Raw genomic sequence first — 19,277 nt, 5'->3', positions numbered from 1 at the left:
CTGCTCCCATGGCCCTGCACTCCCATACACCCAGCCCCATGTGGCTCTGCACCCCCACTACCATTCAGCCTCTGGCCCAGTCTGTTCCCCCAACTAGCCCTTCTGAACCCCAGTCTATGTGATCTCCCAGTAGTCCCATGTGCCGTGCTCTGTTTTCCCCCTTCCCCCCAATATCCTGTGCCTCACCTGGCCCCATGGGCAAGGTGCTGTGAGGAACATAGCTTCTCCTCTTCTCTACAGGCTGCTATGACTGGTCCAGCAAAAGATATTACCTCACCCACATTGTCTCAGAGAGAATGTTCACATTTGTATAGAATGCTTTTGTAGAAGGGAGGGTCTGAGTTATACTTATTTAATTTAATGAATTAGAGAAATACCTATTGCTGTGGTACCTATGTAGTTTGTAACATGACTTTAAACTCAAATTAAATAGTTACCCAGGGTGAATGGTAGGGTAGCATTGATCACGCAAACTATGTCCCTCCATCCTGTCTCAGAATATGTCTTTTCAGCTTGATTTTACAAGGTGCTGAGCAATCTGGCCCTAATCTTGTAAACCATGTGCCTAATGCCACTGACTTCAATGGAATGACTCTGAAAAGGATCAGGGGGTTATAATAGATCACAAACTGAATATGAGCCAACAATGTGATGCAGCTGCCAAAAAGGCTAATATAATTCTGGGGTGTATATAAGACATGGGCGGTAACTGTCCTGCTCTGCTCTGCATTGGTGAGGCCTCAGCTAGCGTACTGTGTCCAGTTCTGGGTGCCACACTTTAAGAAAAATATGGCCAAACTGGAAAGTTTAGAGAAGAATAACAAAAAGATAAAAGGTTTAGAAAACTTGACCTATGAGGTGATGGTAAAAAACTGGGCACGTTTAGTTTTGAAAAAAAGAAGACCGAGGGAAGACATGATAACAATCTTCAGATATGCTAAAGGCTATTATAAAAAGTTTGGTGATCAGCTGTTGTCCATGACCACTGAAAGTAGGACAAGAAGGAATTAATGTAATGTGCAGCAAGGGAGATTTAGGTTAGTCTACTGACAAACCAGCCAACCTGGGGATGATCCATAACAATTTAACAAAAGGCACTGAAATGTAATCAACTTGTGTGAATTTCAAAGAGATATATTAGACTCGCAATTGTTAACAATTATTTGTGCAATTGTTAACTCATTTATTTGTAATAATAGAAATCAAGGGTAGATGCTAGGTGTGACTATAATATTATCTATGTTGTCTTCAGCTTAACTATCTATGCTATAATGAAGTACTGGCTGATTGCCTTATGTGAATGAATCCAACTAGTTTACCTGTGTATGCATAGGAAATAGAAAATTAGCTTGAAAGCAATGGTCCACAGACAATCTGCACTCCCTATTCTTTCTGGGGGGAAGGTCCTGCTTTGACAAGAGGCTTCTCAGCTTGCTAGAGAACTATAAAGGGTCTGATCCTGCCATCTCTAGTCTGCTTAAACTTTGAACAGGGAAAGTATAAGTCATAAGATGGAGAACTTCCAAATAATTATTTGGAATATCCTGGAAAATGCATGGATTTTAACAGACATTACATCTAAGCTGCCTTTGGATTCTGACCTGAATCCAGAAAGACTTTTATAAAGCAGCAGCCTCCCCATCTCTGCTATGAAACTGTCATGAGGACTTGACACATATTGGTATGTATATTGATCTTTTAACCATTTGCAACTCTCATTCTTTTTCCTTTTATTATTAAACCTTTAATTTTAGTTACTAAAGGATTGGCATCAGCATAATTATTGGGTAAGATCTGAGACTCATATTGGCCTTGGGCTAAGTGTCCGATCTTTTGGGATTGGTGAACCTCACATATGATAGGTTTCAGAATAGCAGCCGTGTTAGTCTGTATTCGCAAAAAGGAGTACTAGTGGCACCTTATAGACTAACCAATTTATTTGAGCATAAGCTTTCGTGAGCTACAGCTTACTCTTTTTCTTCTCACATATGATGAATCAGGTTTTCAGTAACCCCTCACTATATTAGATTTGGCAGTCTAGATGGGAGTCATGGGCTGGAATTCTTGAAGGGGACTATAATTGGCTTCTTACTAATCAGTGTGGTATTAGAGAAGCTGTTTCCTTACTGGCTTGGTGAATCTAGTCATTATAAAATAAATCACCACTTTTGGGGATTGTCTGCCCTATTCCTCACAGTCTGCCCTAAGAGTAGCATTCTCAATATGGCCCATCCAGGCACTGCGGTTACAGTTAGATATTAGGAATTTTTTTAAAACTGTAATGATAGTTGAGCACCAGAATAGGCTTCGAAAGGAGGTTGTGGAATCCCCTTCATTGGACGATTTTTAAGACCAGATTGTACAAACACCTGTCAACAATGGTCTAGAGTTACTTAGAGGAGTCCAATGGCACCTTAAAGACTAACAGATTTATTTGGGCATAAGCTTTCGTGGGTAAAAAACCACTTCTTCAGTCTTTCAGGTGACATTGTGTGGATACAGACTAACGGTGTGGATTGCACCCTCAGCAAGTTTCTGGATGACACTAAACTGGGAGGAGTGGTAGATACGCTGGAGGGTAGGGATAGGATACAGAGGGACCTAGACAAATTGGAGGATTGGGCCAAAAGAAATCTGATGAGGTTCAACAAGGACAAGTGCAGAGTCCTGCACTTAGGATGGAAGAATCCAATGCACCGCTACAGGCTAGGGACCGAATGGCTAGGCAGCAGTTCTGCAGAGAAGGACCTAGGGGTGACAGTGGACGAGAAGCTGGATATGAGTCAACAGTTTGCCCTTGTTGCCAAGAAGGCCAATGGCATTTTGGGGTGTATAAGCAGGGGCATTGCCAGCAGATCGAGGGACTGATTGTTCCCCTCTATTCGACAGTGGTGAGGCCTCATCTGGAGTACTGTGTCCAGTTTTGGGCCCCACACTACAAGAAGGATGTGAAAAAATTGGAGAGTCCAGCGAAGGGCAACAAAAATGATTAGGGGACTGGAACACATGAGTTATGAGGAGAGGCTGAGGGAACTGGGATTGTTTAGTCTACGGAAGAGAAGAATGAGGGGGGATTTGATAGCTGCTTTTAACTACTTGAAAGGTGGATCCAAAGAGGATGGATCTAGACTATTCTCAGTGATAGCAGATGACAGGACAAGGAGTAATGGTCTCAAGTTGCAGTGGGGGAGGTTTAGATTGGATATTAGGAAAAACTTTTTCACTAGGAGGGTGGTGAAACACTAGAATGCGTTACCTACGGAGGTGGTGGAATCTCCTTCCTTAGAAGTTTTTTAAGGCCTGCCTTGACAAAGCCCTGGCTGGGATGATTTAGTTGGGGATTGGTCCTGCTTTTGAGCAGGGGGTTGGACTAGATGACCTCCAGAGGTCCCTTCCAACTCTGTTATTCTATGATTCCTCTGATACTTGGATTTACTTCGTCCTGACTCTGCTCAGGGGGCTGAATGTGATCGCTAAGTCCCTTCTGTGACTCTCTGCTTAAAATTAAGAATGTCCTTAAATACTTTACTAGATAGCAATTAAAGCAGGCAGCAGGATCCTGTCCCTTGCGGGGAAGGAGTGCTGTTGCTGCAAGGCATTAAGGCTGCGGACAGCTACAGACAGTGCAAGACCCCCGCCAGCAAACCCTACAAGGAGGCAGCAGAGCAATCACTGCTCCGATGCGCCTCGTGGGGGACTCAAGTCAAGCTCAGCGGAGCGGACCGCAGCTCTACCAAGCCCCACGTGCTTCGCCCCAGCGGCGCGCACGAGAAGGAGAGATCGATCGATCGATCGATGGGCAGGCGACCGCTTCGCGCGTGAAGCAAGCGCGGCGAGCTGAGCGCGCAGCCCCGCCCCCGGCCGAAGCCGTCTTCATTGGAATGTGTAACGCTCACGCACGCGCGGCTCTTGGCGCCGGCCTGGGCGGAGTTTGACGTTCCTCCCCTCAGTCCGTATTGCGTCACTTCCTGCTCACGCGCCACCGCGCAGCATTGTGGGAACGGCCGCGGGAAGGAATCGCCGCGGGAAAATGGCGGCGCAGAGGGCGGCAAGGGAGGGCGGCGGCGGCAGCAGCAGCAGCAGCAGCAGCGGGCGGCTGAGCTCGGACCTGTTGCTGCACCCGGAGCTGTTGTCGCAGGAGTTCCTGCGGCTCACCCTGGAGCAGGTGCGGCCTGGGAGGGGGGCCCTCACCAAGCCCCAGGGAGTCCGCGGGGCGCCCGCCACCGCCGGGGGGGGGGGATCCCTGGGCCAGGAGAGCCCCGCCTGGGCAGCGAGCCTCTCGCCGGGAGCCCTCCGACCCCGGGCCCCGCAACACGTCCCCCCCGGGTCGTGCCGCGTGCCAGCCTGAGCCGGGCTTGGAGGCGGGGAGGTCGCTGCTGTAACCCAGCGCGCCCCGCCGGGCGTCGGGACCCGAACTCGAGTCCCTCCTCTGGTTGTACCCGTGTGACGGTGGGAGCCCGTGTCACGCGGATCGATGCTTCCCCGTGTAACGGCCTCTGCACATCGCAGGCAGGCCCCGGAGAGGCGCTGGCCTCCTCCACCCCAGGATAGAGTCCGCTTCCATTTTAAAGCTTTATTTTAACAACGCATTGTCGGTTCGGTTTGGAAAACTTGTTCCCCTTGAAAGCTGGCAGATTTGCCAGAAAGTAAAAGAACATTGGCACGAAGTTAGAAGGGAATTCGTCAAACTGTTGGGTTATTTTAAACGTACATTATTAAAATACCCTGATCCGAAAGTAACTTTAAGTAAATATATTAGTGTACATCGTTGTGGACAGTTTGAGTTCAACTCCTTCTCCAGTTGAAGTCATAGGGGTTTATTTGCTATCAGTTTAAGTGGAACTAGAATTGGGTACCGTTACCCTTAGCTTGTTAAATGTTACCTATGTGAGTAGTTATCCTGAATTTTAATGTGCTCTCACATATAGAATTATAGGCATAATGGTTTACAGGTTCAAGGCCCATGTGTGTGGGAGAGTATGTTTCATTGTCTTGGTTGGTTGTATCTTAGAAAATCAGCATTCGACTATAGATAGCTAATGGAGATCTGCCTTCCACTCAGATGATAGATGCTTGTGTTTTGGGAGCTGAGGAATCAAGAATCCAGATCTAGGGACTTGAAAGACCACCTGTGTGTGATTTTTTATGAAGAGGTAGTAGCTTCTCTGCAAATAAGGTTGCAAACGCATTACAAGGTTGGCTTGATCCCTTTTGTAATTCAGAGAAATTCTCATAATTTAAAATGTTTGGCATTGAGTTTAATTGAACTAGAATGTGCGCTGAGAATTATTTAAACCCGTTTTTTCAGATGACCTAACAAAGGCTGTGATCCTGCTGTTGGGTCCATGCAGGTACCTCCTTATACCTGCATGGAGTCTCACCAATGTATGTATTGATGATCTGCAATGTTCTATAAATCATGTATTTCATTACTTGTTTAAAATGTTAGTTATGCTAAATTAACTGTTGAAAAAATGAAATGCCATTAAAGTTATTTGCATTTGGAAGTTTCTCCTGTTAATAGTGGCTATGTTCCTTTTCCCACAGAAGAACATACTAGTTGAAAATAGTGCAAAGATCGACAAAGATGGCCTCACTAATCTCTATGTTCAACATGCAATACCATTGCCTCAGCGGGACTTACCCAAAAGTAGATGGGGAAAAATGATGGAAAAGAAAAGGGAGCTAAATGAAACAAAAAATGAGAGTAAAAGGTAATTCAATTGTGCTTGTAACTCCTGGATTGCTGTTGGCACATTTTGGAAAACAAGATCAACCTAATTATTTTCTACTCAATTCATAAAACTTGTAAATTGCGATTTCTGTACATGTTGCTAGCACTTGCAGGGGATGCTGTGTGTGAGATTTCAGAATGTATTACCATAATGGTGACCCAAAAGGGGAAGAAGTTCAACTGTAGCAATAAAATGCTGATAATAATAATACCTAGTTCTTATACAGTGCTTTTCATCAGTAGATCTCAAAGCACTTTGCAAAGGAAGTAAGCATCCTTATTCTCATTTTACAGACGGAGATAGATAGATGAAAAGCTTAGCACTTGTCATGGCTAATAGTAATAGTTGTTACTATTATTACTTGTAATTGTTACTATTGACATTACTGTTACTAATTGTAGTTGTTAGTTACAGTTAACATGTCTCAAATCAATATCCACTCATAATATAATTACCCTATATCATTCACACTCAGCTGGTTATGTCTACTTTACAGAGACTATACTTATGTAGGTACGTTGCTGTAGCTATGCTGGCATAACCCTGTAGTGTTGGTGCAGCCTTGATGGAAGGGGTTTTTCCATCAGCATAGGAATACCACTTCCCCGAGCAATGGTATTTACATTGACAGAAGTATTATTTCATTGATGTAGCTTCGTCTACATTGGGGGTTAGTTCAGAATAGTTACATCAGTCAGGGGTGTGGATTTTTCATACCCCCTGACTAATGTAGCTGTGTTGACCAAATTTTTAAAAAGTAGACCAGGCCATAGTAATTTATGCTTGCTTGTGTGCTAGGAATTGAGGAAGGATTTTGGGCACCAGTCTGCAACAAAAGTGTGTGTTGTGTTTAATTCAAGACCACTTTTTGAGTTGAATAGCTCTTCTCTCATATAAGGCCTTAAACTCAACTTTGATCAGAAAATAAAGTGGTCTGAAAATTTTATTTTATTTATATTTCAGTTCCACACTGTGGTCCTAATTCTGTAATATGATGATCATGGGCAGATCTCTATACCCATGCCAAATTCCTGTGATTTTTTTAAAGGGCTTCCCTGTGCTTCACATTAAAGGTTCAGGGCCTCAGTTTCTGACAGCTTTGTGTGAATGCAACAGATAGACAACTAGATGAACTCATAAAGAAACTGTCTGTATTCACGCACTCTGCAGTACTTCAGCCAGTGAGCAGACATAAGCATGCAATACTGATCTCATACATCAACAGTGTTTTGAAACAGCTGAACTGGACTTGAGTTTTTGGTACAGGCATGCAGATGAGCACACCAAGAAACCTACATTTCTTAAGAATTCCTGTACCCAATTTTACCACTATATATAGATCTCACATGTGAGTGGAGTTTGAGTTCGCACATTAGAAATAATTATGATGGTACAAATAAAACTTGTTTAGAGTTACACACATTTTATAATAAAAAGTAATATATGAAGACCAAAGAATAGAAATAGGCCCATTTAGACAGCCACTCTGTTTTTGGTAAGGGTTGCACTGTTAAGGTTATTTTATTGGTGTTTAATATATTGTATGTTGAAAGTCCAATTACTGTTTAGGTGCTTCCTATTGATTAGCCACTATTAGGCAACTTTAAGACTTTTCAGTAGTTAACCTTCTGTTCATGTTCAACGCTTAAATAATTTTGTCTGGCGAGTGTTTTATTGGGTTATCTTTTTACTGCTAGCATTCATGATGCACACAGTGTGGAGAGGGTAGGAGACAGGCTGCTGAAGGCTTTTGAAAGTTCTAGACTTAGAGCAGTTTTGGTAAGTAAAACTAAAATGAACATAGAGAAACTTCAGTTATTGTAACACCCTAGTGAGATGAATCAAAGTAGTTCACACGCTTTTAGGAGTGTATAACGTCTCCTCCTCCATTTCTGTTGATGACCTTGTAGTAGAACCAATATGGTTCTACTTTGCATGAGATGGAGCAGTATTTGGAGAGCTTCATAACCATCCTCTGTGTGCTGTAGAGTTCAACTCCATGAGGCTGCCTGAGTGTTGCTGTAAAGAAGGGTTTTGTGAGTGTGGGGGATAAATCTACCAGCTATACCCCGTAACACAGTATGGAAGCTGCTTCAGTGATAAAGCTGAGTTGCTGCTAAAGAGCAGCTTGCCTGCTGTGGAGCTTGAAGGGAAAGGATTCTTGCCTCGCCCTACCAGACCTTGATGAACTCCTCGGAGCACAGCACAACTGTTTAGACTGTGTGCTGGGGCTCGGAGTTGGGCCTTAGACAGTTGATACCTCTCTGTTGTTTCAGGATATCTGTCTGCAGGCTCAGGAAGACAACACTACATCAGTTTGCATTTTGTTCACATTCAGCAGGTAATCGTCACAACTTTAAAGATTACACATTGAATTGTTTTTGAGTGGAAACTGAAATTCTGCAGAAACAGAGAGTTACCTGATTGCCCAGAAGTTGTTTCCTGCTTTAGTGGCTTCTTTAGGAATATCTTCTAAATAAGATATCACTCTGTCATTTGTGATAACAAAGGTGCTGTTACTCCTCAAAAATACAATATGAGTGATCCCCACAATAATGAATTCCAAATATCCTACCTAAACATATATGTAGCTCCTGAGTGTCAGTATCCACAACAATTACTTAAAGAGCAATCTTTAACTAAGGAATATCTGCTACATCTTTAAGCATGTTAAGGAAAGAGACTGAAACAGATACTATAGCTTTGTATACTGGTTTATTGGGGGTGGACTTTGAAGATAACTATTATGGAGTGCATTCAAGATTAGGGTGCTGTTGTCAGGAATAAAAGTTGCAAGGAAAAATCCAGAGTGAGTGGTAGAGATTAACTCTCTTCATTTGTGTGGGTAGGTTGCTTTTATTAGGCTCTTTACGTATTTTGCTCATTTAAGTGTTAAATTAATGGAATCATTAAACACAATTGCAGTATAATGAAGGGCAAATCCGAATGGCCAGCTTTGATGCACGGTCAGTTAATGTTGTCCTGTGAGCATGGATGCATATGCACTCTTCAGCTGTTGTTCCTTTCATTTTTAAAGAAACGTTGGTAAGTGCTATCATCACACAGCAGATCTCTGGAATTTCATTTATTTTTGTATTTAAAGGCTATCAGCAACTCCATGTTTAGTGGCTATTCTAATGATGATGTAATTGAATCAGATGGGTGTCATGACGTGGGTATTAAACATGATTGTATGTAAAGTATATTCATTCTTATTTACATTTAAATAACCATGTATCTCTAAACCACTCATGTATAGCCACCTCAGTGATACTTATGTTATAAAGTAACACTTTATTTGGACAACTTCTATGAAATGTATCACAAATATAAGGTATTGTCACAAATGAAAAATCAGTAAATGGAATGGTTGACGCTGGAATCTATTCATTAATTTACAGATTTTCAGGTTTCCTGGTGATTGTCTTTTCCATGTCCCTGAGGATTAGAATGCTTTTAGTCCTTACCTCAGTGTGCGTAAAAGGACAGTTATGTTAAAATCATATGTTAACTTTTTTGCCACGTATGCTGTTTGTTTGCCTTTTGAATTATCTTTTGGATATACACAATTTGACAGTGTTTCTCTGTTTATAAATAAAATATTTAATTAGCCAGACTTGATTGCATGTAGATTCAAAAGCATGAGCAATTCTAACAAAAAATAAATTAGGCCTGCTATTTTGGCTCAGGAACAATTTATTTCAGAAATAGCGGTTGGGTTTTTGTGCTAAATATTTTCACTAATTCTCTGTCTAGCCCCCATTTGGGCTTTTTCACTGTAAGAATCATGAATAAATGCAGATGTTCACAGTGATTTTTATAAAATTTCAAATTGATGGTGAATCTCAACTTAGACGAAGAGGGCAATTCACAGCTCCTCAGATATTTGCCTTATATCTGGAATAACTTGTATCTCTTTTGATACTGTCAAATCCTAAAATAACTGTAAATGGCAATATTAAGGCTCTGCTAAATTTGACAGTCGTATTGTTTGGAATGAGTTTAAATAGGGTAGCTTGATATTTTTGAAGCAATTGCTTTAATTTAAATTGGAGCGAGTAAAACAGTTTAAGGAAAATGACTGACAAATATTGCCAGGTTGGGCTAGATTAATTTTTTGAATTGTCTGTTTACATTGCATATATCCTGAGTTATTAACTGAACTCTTGATGATCTAGTTTGTATTTCTGAGAACTTTAAAACTTGTATTTTCAGTGTTACAACTGTGGAAGGCTTACGGAAACGGCCACTAATTGTATTTGATGGCAGTTCAACAAGTACAAGTATAAAAGTGAAAAAGACAGAAAACGGAGCTACTGATAGTCTAAAACCTCCTCCAGCTGGAATCACTGCTGATACTTTTAGGAGATTATCTGTTCCTTCAAACGCCTCAACATACATTTCAGCCTCCAATTTATCACAGGAGGCTAAACTGGAAACTGGGAAGAATAAGGATAAACAGAACAGTGTTCCAGTGACTAATAGTATATTGGCTAATCTGAAGTTGCCACCTTTGACCCCAGTAGCAGGAGCTGCTGTTGTGAAATTAAAGAGAGCAGCTCCAAAAGAAGAATCTGAATCAGCGGTATGTATGTTCACACCACTGTCTAGCTTTTTGCAAATCTTTTCCTTGAGCATATGAAGGAGCAGGTAGGTCCTCAGATCCCTTTATTGAGAATCCTTTATAACATTATAACTGTTATATTTTAGCTTTATTTGAAAGTCATTTTATATAATTTGGTATACACATTACTGTAGTACATACAGTATGGTTGGTATTGTGCAAACACCATAGGAAGAGACAGTCATTCCCCTGAAAAGTTTAGTAGTCTAGTGTAAAGAGACCAAACAGACAAAAGATGGGAAGGTAAACAGGGGCACAGAGAGATGAAGTGACTTGCCTAAAGTCGCATAAGAGCTGGGATTCGAATGCTGGTCTCTTGATTCCCTGTCCTATATCTTATCCATTAGACTGCCCTGCCAGTAAAATAGTAATTCTTTAGCACTCATCACTCATATTAATAACTAGCATTGCAAAATCACCTAGGAGTACCAGTCATGGGCCAGGATCCCATTGTCTGGGTACCTTTCAAAGAAAACAAAAAAATGATCCTTGTCCCAAAGATCTTACAGTCTAAGTACAAGACATGAGACAACAGGTGATTAGATGAATGAGCACAAGGCAGCGATGAGATAATACTGGTCAGTATGATAGCTCTATCAGCTGTCTAGCCATTATCAAGTTGCTTTTCTAGGCATTGTTACCCAAGGTTTTCAGAATCCAAAGCTGTGGATTAACTCTTTCACTCCAGGTGGTTTTAGGAATAAATCAGTGGGAACACAATGCTTCCATCTGATGAAATATTGATACAAGGAAGCGTGCTCTTATCTAAAACTACTATTTATTAGATTTAAGTGTGCACACACGAGCAATAAGTTTAGGACATCCAAAATAATTACCTAGAATCTGAGATGGTATTGAGTAATTAGCAGCAGGTCAGCAATGACCGCTTGCTTCCCTGCCGGGGAGTATGGTATCAGGAAAACGTCTCTCATGATAGCTTCAGCTCCAAAGTACGGTCTATTATCTAGTCTTTTTTTATCACTAAATTTTTACAGAACCATATCTCATAGCAACCCCCAATGGGTCATTACTACTTCTAATTTCAGTCAACTAGTTATCAACAAAACATTCCTAGCAGTCTTAGCCATAATAAGCTTCTACAGCAAAGGCACCAAAGCTCAAAGTCTCCATCCACTTATTTTCTTTGTTTTTATTTGTTTTATTTCATTCCTTAGAAGGCTTTATTTCACAATGAAGCAAGACTCAAGACCACATTATGGCTGATTGAGTAACACTTAGCAAACATCCACCCTGTTATCACAAGACCCTGTGACCCCATAGAACAATCTCAGCTAATGGAGAAAGTGGCCCCACCCCCAAAGAAATGTTCAAGTCAAGAACCTTTGAGGAATGCTAGCAGCCACCATCAGCCCCAAATGCTCACTGATCACTATTTTAACTTCTTCTCCAAAGATGATACCAGCTTCAGCTACTGGTCTCCAGTTACTTGGGAAAGCAAGTCTTCCTTTAAAAATCATCTGTGCTATTAGGGAACCTTCTCAGTAGTTTGTTTACTGTCTTTGGAGATAAGTTTCCCATCTGGCCCAGGGACTCCTGTTTAAGTCTTTCCTTGTGCTCCGCATCTGTCTTTGCCATACAGTCATAGAATGTCTGGATCTCCTTGGCACAAACTGCATGGCTGAACTCATTCTGCTTCCAGCAAGCCTTCGGTAATGGCATCTCTGTGGTACACGTTACCTCTCCCAGGTGCAGGCGGTGGTTCGCCACCTGGTTGGCCAGCATCAGGGGGCGGGTGGGGCACATGGTGGGGCCCACCTCTGCTGCCTGGTGGCCAAGCGCCCGAGCCAGGCCGGGTACACAGGTGCTGCCATGGTCCTCGCAACGGGCCGTAAAGTGACAGACACCTAGTCCCACGTGACCCCCGTTCCCAGTTCGTTGAATCTTTTTTCCCCTCCTCCTATTCTGATTAGCAGAAAGTGCAAGCCTGTAGCTAGTATTTGACCTTGCCTCAAAAGCCCTCCTTGTCCAAATTAACCCTTAACTATGTGGTGTTCTATTTTATTAATTCATGGTGGCTGAATGCACACACTATGGCTGCAATTAGTGTGATCAAATTCTGGTGTAACATACCCCTCAATTCCGGGGTAACAGCACCACAGCAAAGAAGAAGGGATTTGAAGGAGTACAATGGGGTGGCTTTATGGATGTTGTTGGGGAGCTCCTCATGCATGAGGAGCAACATGGGAGAAAGCATGAAGGTGCTTGAAAACTTAACGAGGGAGCAGTGAAGGCTGGTGTCATTGGCGGAGCAAAGGCAGGAGTTAGCATTGCGATAGCATATGAGAGATGGTAGGTTGGGGAACAGGGTTTGAAGGGCCTTGAACTATGTCTTCACTTTCATGTTTGATGCACTGGTTAAGTAGGACCCAGTGGAGCAATACAAAGAGAGATTTCAAGTGACAAGCTGAGGAAGTGATCTTCACAGCAGCATTTTGAGCATTTTTGGCTGTGAGTGGGGCAAGAGAAAAGGCCACTCAAGGCTAGTGAAAAGGATGTTGCAGGAATCAAGACACACACTATTGAGGGTCTGGATGAGTCAGGTACTCATTTGTATGTTTAATCTCAAAGGCAGCTCTTCCAGCAGCACTTCAAAGCCATGCTGAAGCACTAGATCAATACTGACCCAGCACGAAGCTGAAAAACATCGCTAAACTACTACAGTGTTCTTTAGAGATCTTTTAGTCAAAACTTAAATAGGTTTTCGAATTTGTTTGGTTCACAGCACAAAGGTGCTGTATGGTACGTCTACAGGTTTTGTTCACCTATTAAATATTTAATAGAGCTGTCCATTAATTGCTGTTAACTCAAGCGATTAACTCAAAATTAATCACAGTTTTAATTGCACTGTTAAACAATAGAATACCAATTAAATGTATTAAGTTTTTTCAGATGTTTTTCTAGATTTTAAAATATATTGATTTCAATTACAACACAGAATACAAAGTGTATCGTGCTTACTTTATAATACTTTTGTTACAAATATTTGCACTGTAGAAATGATAAAAGAAATAGTATTTTTTAGTTCACCTCGTACAATACCGTAATGCAATCTCTTTATCATGAAAGTGCAACTTACAAATGTAGAATTTTTTTTGGTTACATAACTGCACTCAAAAACAAAACAATGCAAAACTTCAGCACCTAGAAGTCTACTCAATCGGACTTCTTGTTCAGCCAATCTCTAAGACAAACAAGTTTGTTTACATTTAAGGGAGATAATGCTGCCAGCTTCTTATTTACTATGTCACCTGAAAGTGAGAACAGGCATTCACATGGCACTTTTGTAGCCTCATTGCAAGGTATTTACGTGCCAGATATTGCTAAACATTCGAACGCCCCTTCATGCTTCTATGCTGATGATGCTTGTTAAAAAAAATAATGCATTAATTAAGTTTGTGACTGAACTCCTTTAGGGAGAATAGTATGTCTCCTGCTCAGATTTACCAGCATTCTGCTATATATTTCATGTTATAGCAGTCTCGGATGATGACCAACACATGTTGTTCGTTTTAAGAGCACTTTCTCTGCAGATTTGACAGAAAACAAAGAAGGTACCAATGCGAGATTTCTAAAGATAGCTACGGTACTAGAATGAAGGTTTCAGAATCTGAAGTGCTTTCCAAAATATGAGAGGGACGAGGTGTGGAGCATGCTTTCAGAAGTCTTAAGAGTAACACTCTGATGTGAAAACTACAGGATCCAAACCACCAAAAAAGAAAATCAACCTTCTGCTGGTGGCATCTGACTCAGATGATGAAAGTGAGCATGCGTCGGCCTGCACTGCTTTAAATCGTTGTCAAGCAGAACCCCTTATTAGCATGCATGCATATCCTCTAGAACAGTGGTTGAAGCATGAAGGGACATATGAATCTTTAGTGCATCTGGCACGTAAATATCTTGCAACGCTGGCTACAAGAGTGCCATGTGAACACATGTTCTCACTTTCAGGTGACATTGTAAACAAGAAGTGGGCAGCATTATCTCCTGCAAATGTAAACAAACTTGTTTATCTGAGTGACTGAACAAGTAGGACTGAGTGGACTTGTAGGCTCTAAAATTTTACATTGTTTTATTTTTGAATGCAGTTTTTTGTACATAAACTTACAAATGTAGAATTAACTTTCATGATAAAGAGATTGTATTACAGTACTTGTATGAAGTGAATTGCAAAATATTTATTTTGTTTTTATAGCACAAATATTTGTAATCAAAAATATGAAGTGAGCATTGTACACTGTGTTCTGTGTTGTAATTGAAATCAATATATTTGAAAATGTAGAAAACATCCAAAAATATTTAAATAAGTGGTGGGTCTGTTATCGTTTAACAGTGCAATTGCAATTAATTTTTTTAATCACTTGGCAGCCCTAATTTAAATAAATTCATGTTCAGAGTTGATTACCACTGATATTCTTGAAATCAAAATCTTTACTGCAGTTTAGATTGTTTTGTAGTCTGTTAACATAAATAATTTAGGCCCCAGTTTAGCAAGATATTTAAGCATGCGCTTTAATTTAAGCATGAGGTGTCAGTGTGAATACTCATGCTTAAAGTTACGTTTATGTTTAAGTATCTTGCTGAACTAGGCTGTAATGAATGAGCCAATGGTTTAATTTAACTTAACTATTAATTAACCAATGGCTTCAGAGTTCCTAGAAGAAAAGTATAAAATAGGAGTTAGTGTTTCTTGGTCCTTGAATTACCATGTTCCAGACACTTATTTAAAATTCTGTCAGTACAGCCCAAATTCCTCATGCAATTTTAATTTGGTAATACTGTTTACTTCCTGTCCTAAACTCTTTTGTAGAGTTTGGTTGTATGGGAAGTGATTCGTGTGTGCATATTTGAAGGATGGTATATAAATGGAAGATATTTTAATTGATTTTAAGAGGGGTGTATCTTCTGTCAGAATAAGTGACTTCCTGTTTTGCTGAAATTTGGTGCACAGGTTGTTGGTCATGAGCAGACTTTTTTCCATAATTAAAGAAAACTGTGTACATAAGGTAGTAAAGAATCTTCAACATACGAGAGACGCTGCTGTTGGGAATGTTACTGTGCAGCATTAAACTAAGTCTCACCAAGGGCCAATGTTAAAAAACTGTTTTGCTAAAGTGGCAGATGGTTCCACTAGTATGAAACCCAACAGACTTCTTGCATATTGGTGCTTTCCATTTCAGGCATGCTGCTGTTTGTTTAAGAACCACTCATGGTGTTGGTGTTAATTTGTAAAGTCTGGTCTGTCCCCTGATTACCTTAAAGACCATCTCTGCAACTTCCCAGTGGCTGAGATCAGCTGAATTGCTGCTCACAACATCCAGATTTGCATTCTCAGTTTGGTGTCAGCGTCTGTTTTGAACTCGAGTCTGGATCCTGCTCCCCTGTTTGGTCTGCCAGAGCTAGTTTGACTTTCAGGGTATGGTGCAAAGTCCATCTGTTTATTCAGGTGTTTGCCTGTCTAACCAACTGAAGACTGTTTCATAGTTCCTTCTTATTTTTGATGACTGTTGGAGATTGATTTGGAGGTTGTCTGTTTGCTGCCAATTCTTATGAATTTTTTATTTTTAAATTTGCAAGTGCACAGAGGCTTAAGCAATGGGTTCCTCATTTATACGTGGTAGTGTAAAGAAATACCTGTTTTTCTGTAGTTGTAATTTTTCAGCAGTTTTACGCAAGTAGTCTTTTAATTGTCTTTAGAACAGAGCAGCATTTTTAAGATTCTTTAATTTTTAAAAATTAGATTTAATTATATTTAATTTTAAGAGTAGATATTCCTATATTTGCTTTAAAACATTCTTAATGGATCAGACTTTAGTTTAAAGTTCTTATATGGATGTATTTCTAAATTACTTATGTTTTCCAAGTAAGAGGGATACTTTTGGTAAACGTGCTCACCACCACAAAAAATGGATGAGTTTGCAAGAGGTTAAATTTATCAGCCTTTATAGTTCTTCCTTTTTACTTTCTGGGTAAGCCTGACATTTTAATTTCCTCCAGAAGATGGCATCAGAAAGTTACTATAATGTTCTCAGCTATCCCTCTCTGGATATTGTACAATAACTACTAAATACTGTCTAGTGCAGCACATCTAATATTAGTTGTATACTTTCTTCTATTCCAGAATGACCTAAAACCTACAGAAGCAAAGAAGAAAATCCAGCATGTAACATGGCCATGAACTAGTGGGGGTCCTGGAAATGTAAATATATCATTCCTGTAGTTCAGAACAGTTGAAGTACATTTCTCTTTAAACTATACAGGGATTCACATTGTTGTGGAGTTTTCTTAAGTTTGAAAGCTCCCTAATACAAAGCTGGAATCAGTCTCACCAATCACCTTAAAAGTGTCTACCTTCTTGCATTGAGAGTGGTTTCACTTTCCCTTCCAAAGGTGGTGGTATTACAAGATACTAAAAAAACCTGCTTTTGAATTTTCAATTATACTGTAGTTCATTTCCTACGTGTCTCTACAAAACACCTTTGTGGGTTTAAAAATGTTCATATTTTATACTATACAGCTAAATTCAGTTTAGTAGATCATGTCCTGGCTAAATACCCAACACAATTGTTGAGGTTCCAGGTGTATGAAAGATTGTGCATCCAAACCCTTTTTGGGTTCCAGAAGATAGTTACTTAAACAATATAGTATAAAATCATCGGATTGACAGCTTTTATTCTAGAGAAAAAATTATTTTTGTTATATAGAACAAAACTACAGAATTGTATTTGTATTACATTTTAAAATACAGGTTAAGTTGGTAATAACAGATGAACTACGTAACATCCTTGCTTCAAATTGAAGCTTCTATAGTCATTTGAGATGAAAAAATGCACATGGAAGCACATTATTAGAATCTATATTCAGCATGAATCTGAGGGAAAAAAATGAATGGATTAGTGCCATGCTTTTATATACAAACTTCTGTATGCATGTGTGCAACACATTTCTTTTGTTATCCCCGTTATTATAATGCTTGTTAAAATAAGTGGGAAATCCTAGAATGCGGGCCAACACTCTCCTCTCATCAACACATAAAGAGGTAACAATCACTGCAGTGAGTTAGGATAGTATACTCTTAACAATGTCTTGCCTCTTTCATACCTGTGACAGTTATTAAAATGAGATCTTCAGTTTTTCTTTGAATCCCAGTGGATTCCATTTAGATTATTACTTGTGTGGTGTAATACACTGGATTTGGTCCTATGTCCATTAGAATCAATGGCAAAACTATTGATTTTGGTGGTTAAGTGGGCCTGATCCTTCACGTACTTTGAGTGTATGTGGTAAACAGTAAAGCTTCTATATACAAAAACTAATTTGAAATCTTTGTTCCTCCCATATGAAAGCCTTTCACCACTGAATTTAAACATGAAGAAATCCTTGTTCTGGCTTTATGAGCCATTTGAAAATGCTGTCAGCAGTGATCTGAAAGCTTACTTAGAATTTTTTTAAATATATATGTATTGAAAATATGAACAGTAGTCTACATCGGATATGGCTGAGACAGGAGTTTCCCATTCATTATTGTGGAATCAAAGGCACTTCTGAATGCTGTAAAATAGTAAGAATGGTGTGTTTTTTTTAAATATTGTGTGCTTGTTTCCTTTTACTAAACACTAAAACCTGTGTGCAGGTTTTATACTTCAGTACAGAAAAGTTTCACATGTTAATGTACATTTTGTATGTAAAGAGTGGTCTTTTAAGTAGTTTTATCTTATTTAAATAAACTGAATTAAAAGTAATCTTTTTCAGTAGTGTAGATCTATTTTGTAATGAAATTAAACCTGTTGAATTGAAATAGTGATGTGGAAGTGTACTCGAAGTCACTGAGACGACTACTTAAAGTTATGTGCATAAGTGTTTGCAATATTGCGGTTGTAATTTTGGTAAACGTTACACCTTTTTTACTAAATCATCCCATAAACCTAACTTAATTTTAGAACACTTGTCACAATAATTATTGTGACATCTTACTCGGGACAACCGGAATTGTGAGCCACCATGTTACCACTCTGCCTTAGGAAGAGTGAACTTTGCTGCTGCTGCTGAGCTATGTTTCAGCTCCCTGGCACACCAGCTTGACAAGCTTGACACACCTGCCTTTCCAACAAATGCTTCAGGACTCTGCCAGTCCAAACCTTGCATTGAGGGTAACCATCATTGAACCCAAGTTCCCTGGAGATGTCCTTCTGCAGTGTTCAGTCCCTCTCAATAGACACTCACAGAAGTTAAGTTTGCTGCTTCCAAAAAGACAGAGCACACATTAGTCTTAAAATAGCTGAAGACTTACACTTCGGTATAACAGCACTGAGAGTTTTGTAACAAAACAATAAGTTTATTAACAAAGAGTGTATGTTTGAATGATTTCAAGCAAGAGTTAGAGATATGAAAGATAGGTTACAAACAAAACACGCTTTCTAGTGACTGAAACAACTTCAGAAAGTTAGTCTTTGTCTAAGCAGATTTCCCACCTATAGCCAGTTCGCAGAGACATCAGTTTCCACGGTATGCATCCGATGAAGTGAGCTGTAGCTCACGAAAGCTCATGCTCAAATAAATTGGTTAGTCTCTAAGGTGCCACAAGTCCTCCTTTTCTTTTTATTTATCTTATATGTAGATGTACTTCCATTGTTTTTGGCCTGACCTTGCTCCGTTTACATTGGAGACACAACATAGTCAAGCAGGTAAAACAATATTCATTTGTCTAGGACAGGCTGAGCTTATGCATTGCTTGCAAAACACATTTTAAAAATATATTTCCAACACCTACTATAGTTCTTTATACACCACCCATCCGTGCATCATGCAATAATATTAATGACCAGCATCTTACCAGTTTGCATACAATACCTGTGTGACACCTTTTATAAACAGATTATGATAGCAGTGACTTTGTCCAT

The 19,277-nt window shown here is 39.9% G+C and overlaps 1 protein-coding gene and 1 pseudogene across 2 annotated transcripts; one reads left to right on the top strand and one right to left on the bottom strand.

Moving 5' to 3' along the window:
- Positions 1–3,997: 3,997 nt before the first annotated feature.
- C1H2orf49 (chromosome 1 C2orf49 homolog) lies at positions 3,998–18,119 on the top strand. Of its 2 annotated transcripts, XM_073351181.2 has the most exons (6): positions 3,998–4,165; positions 5,548–5,714; positions 7,433–7,514; positions 8,012–8,076; positions 9,951–10,320; positions 16,499–18,119. In XM_073351181.2, exons 1-6 carry the CDS (start codon positions 4,031–4,033, stop codon positions 16,553–16,555), a joined length of 876 nt encoding a protein of 291 aa, XP_073207282.2. In that variant the 5' UTR covers positions 3,998–4,030; the 3' UTR covers positions 16,556–18,119. The 2 variants fall into 2 exon arrangements, with proteins under 2 accessions (XP_073207282.2, XP_073207289.2); XM_073351188.2 differs by lacking the exons at positions 7,433–7,514; positions 8,012–8,076.
- Positions 11,827–12,191, bottom strand: LOC140914129 (small ribosomal subunit protein mS37 pseudogene; annotated as a pseudogene).
- Positions 18,120–19,277: the final 1,158 nt, after the last annotated feature.

This window comes from Lepidochelys kempii, chromosome 1, assembly GCF_965140285.1.
Source record: "Lepidochelys kempii isolate rLepKem1 chromosome 1, rLepKem1.hap1, whole genome shotgun sequence".
Taxonomy (NCBI): domain Eukaryota; kingdom Metazoa; phylum Chordata; order Testudines; family Cheloniidae; genus Lepidochelys; species Lepidochelys kempii.
The sequence above is the reverse complement of the archived record's forward strand: the minus strand, read 5'-3'. Positions and strand labels throughout refer to the sequence as shown.

Excerpts from the sequence above, each read along its gene's own strand:
- C1H2orf49 (XM_073351181.2), top strand. The coding sequence starts at position 4,031 with ATGGCGGCGCAGAGGGCGGCAAGGGAGGGCGGCGGCGGCAGCAGCAGC. Across the intron at positions 5,715-7,432 it reads ACAAAAAATGAGAGTAAAAG|CATTCATGATGCACACAGTG; the intron begins GTAATTCAATTG and ends TTTTACTGCTAG. Across the intron at positions 8,077-9,950 it reads ATTTTGTTCACATTCAGCAG|TGTTACAACTGTGGAAGGCT; the intron begins GTAATCGTCACA and ends TTGTATTTTCAG.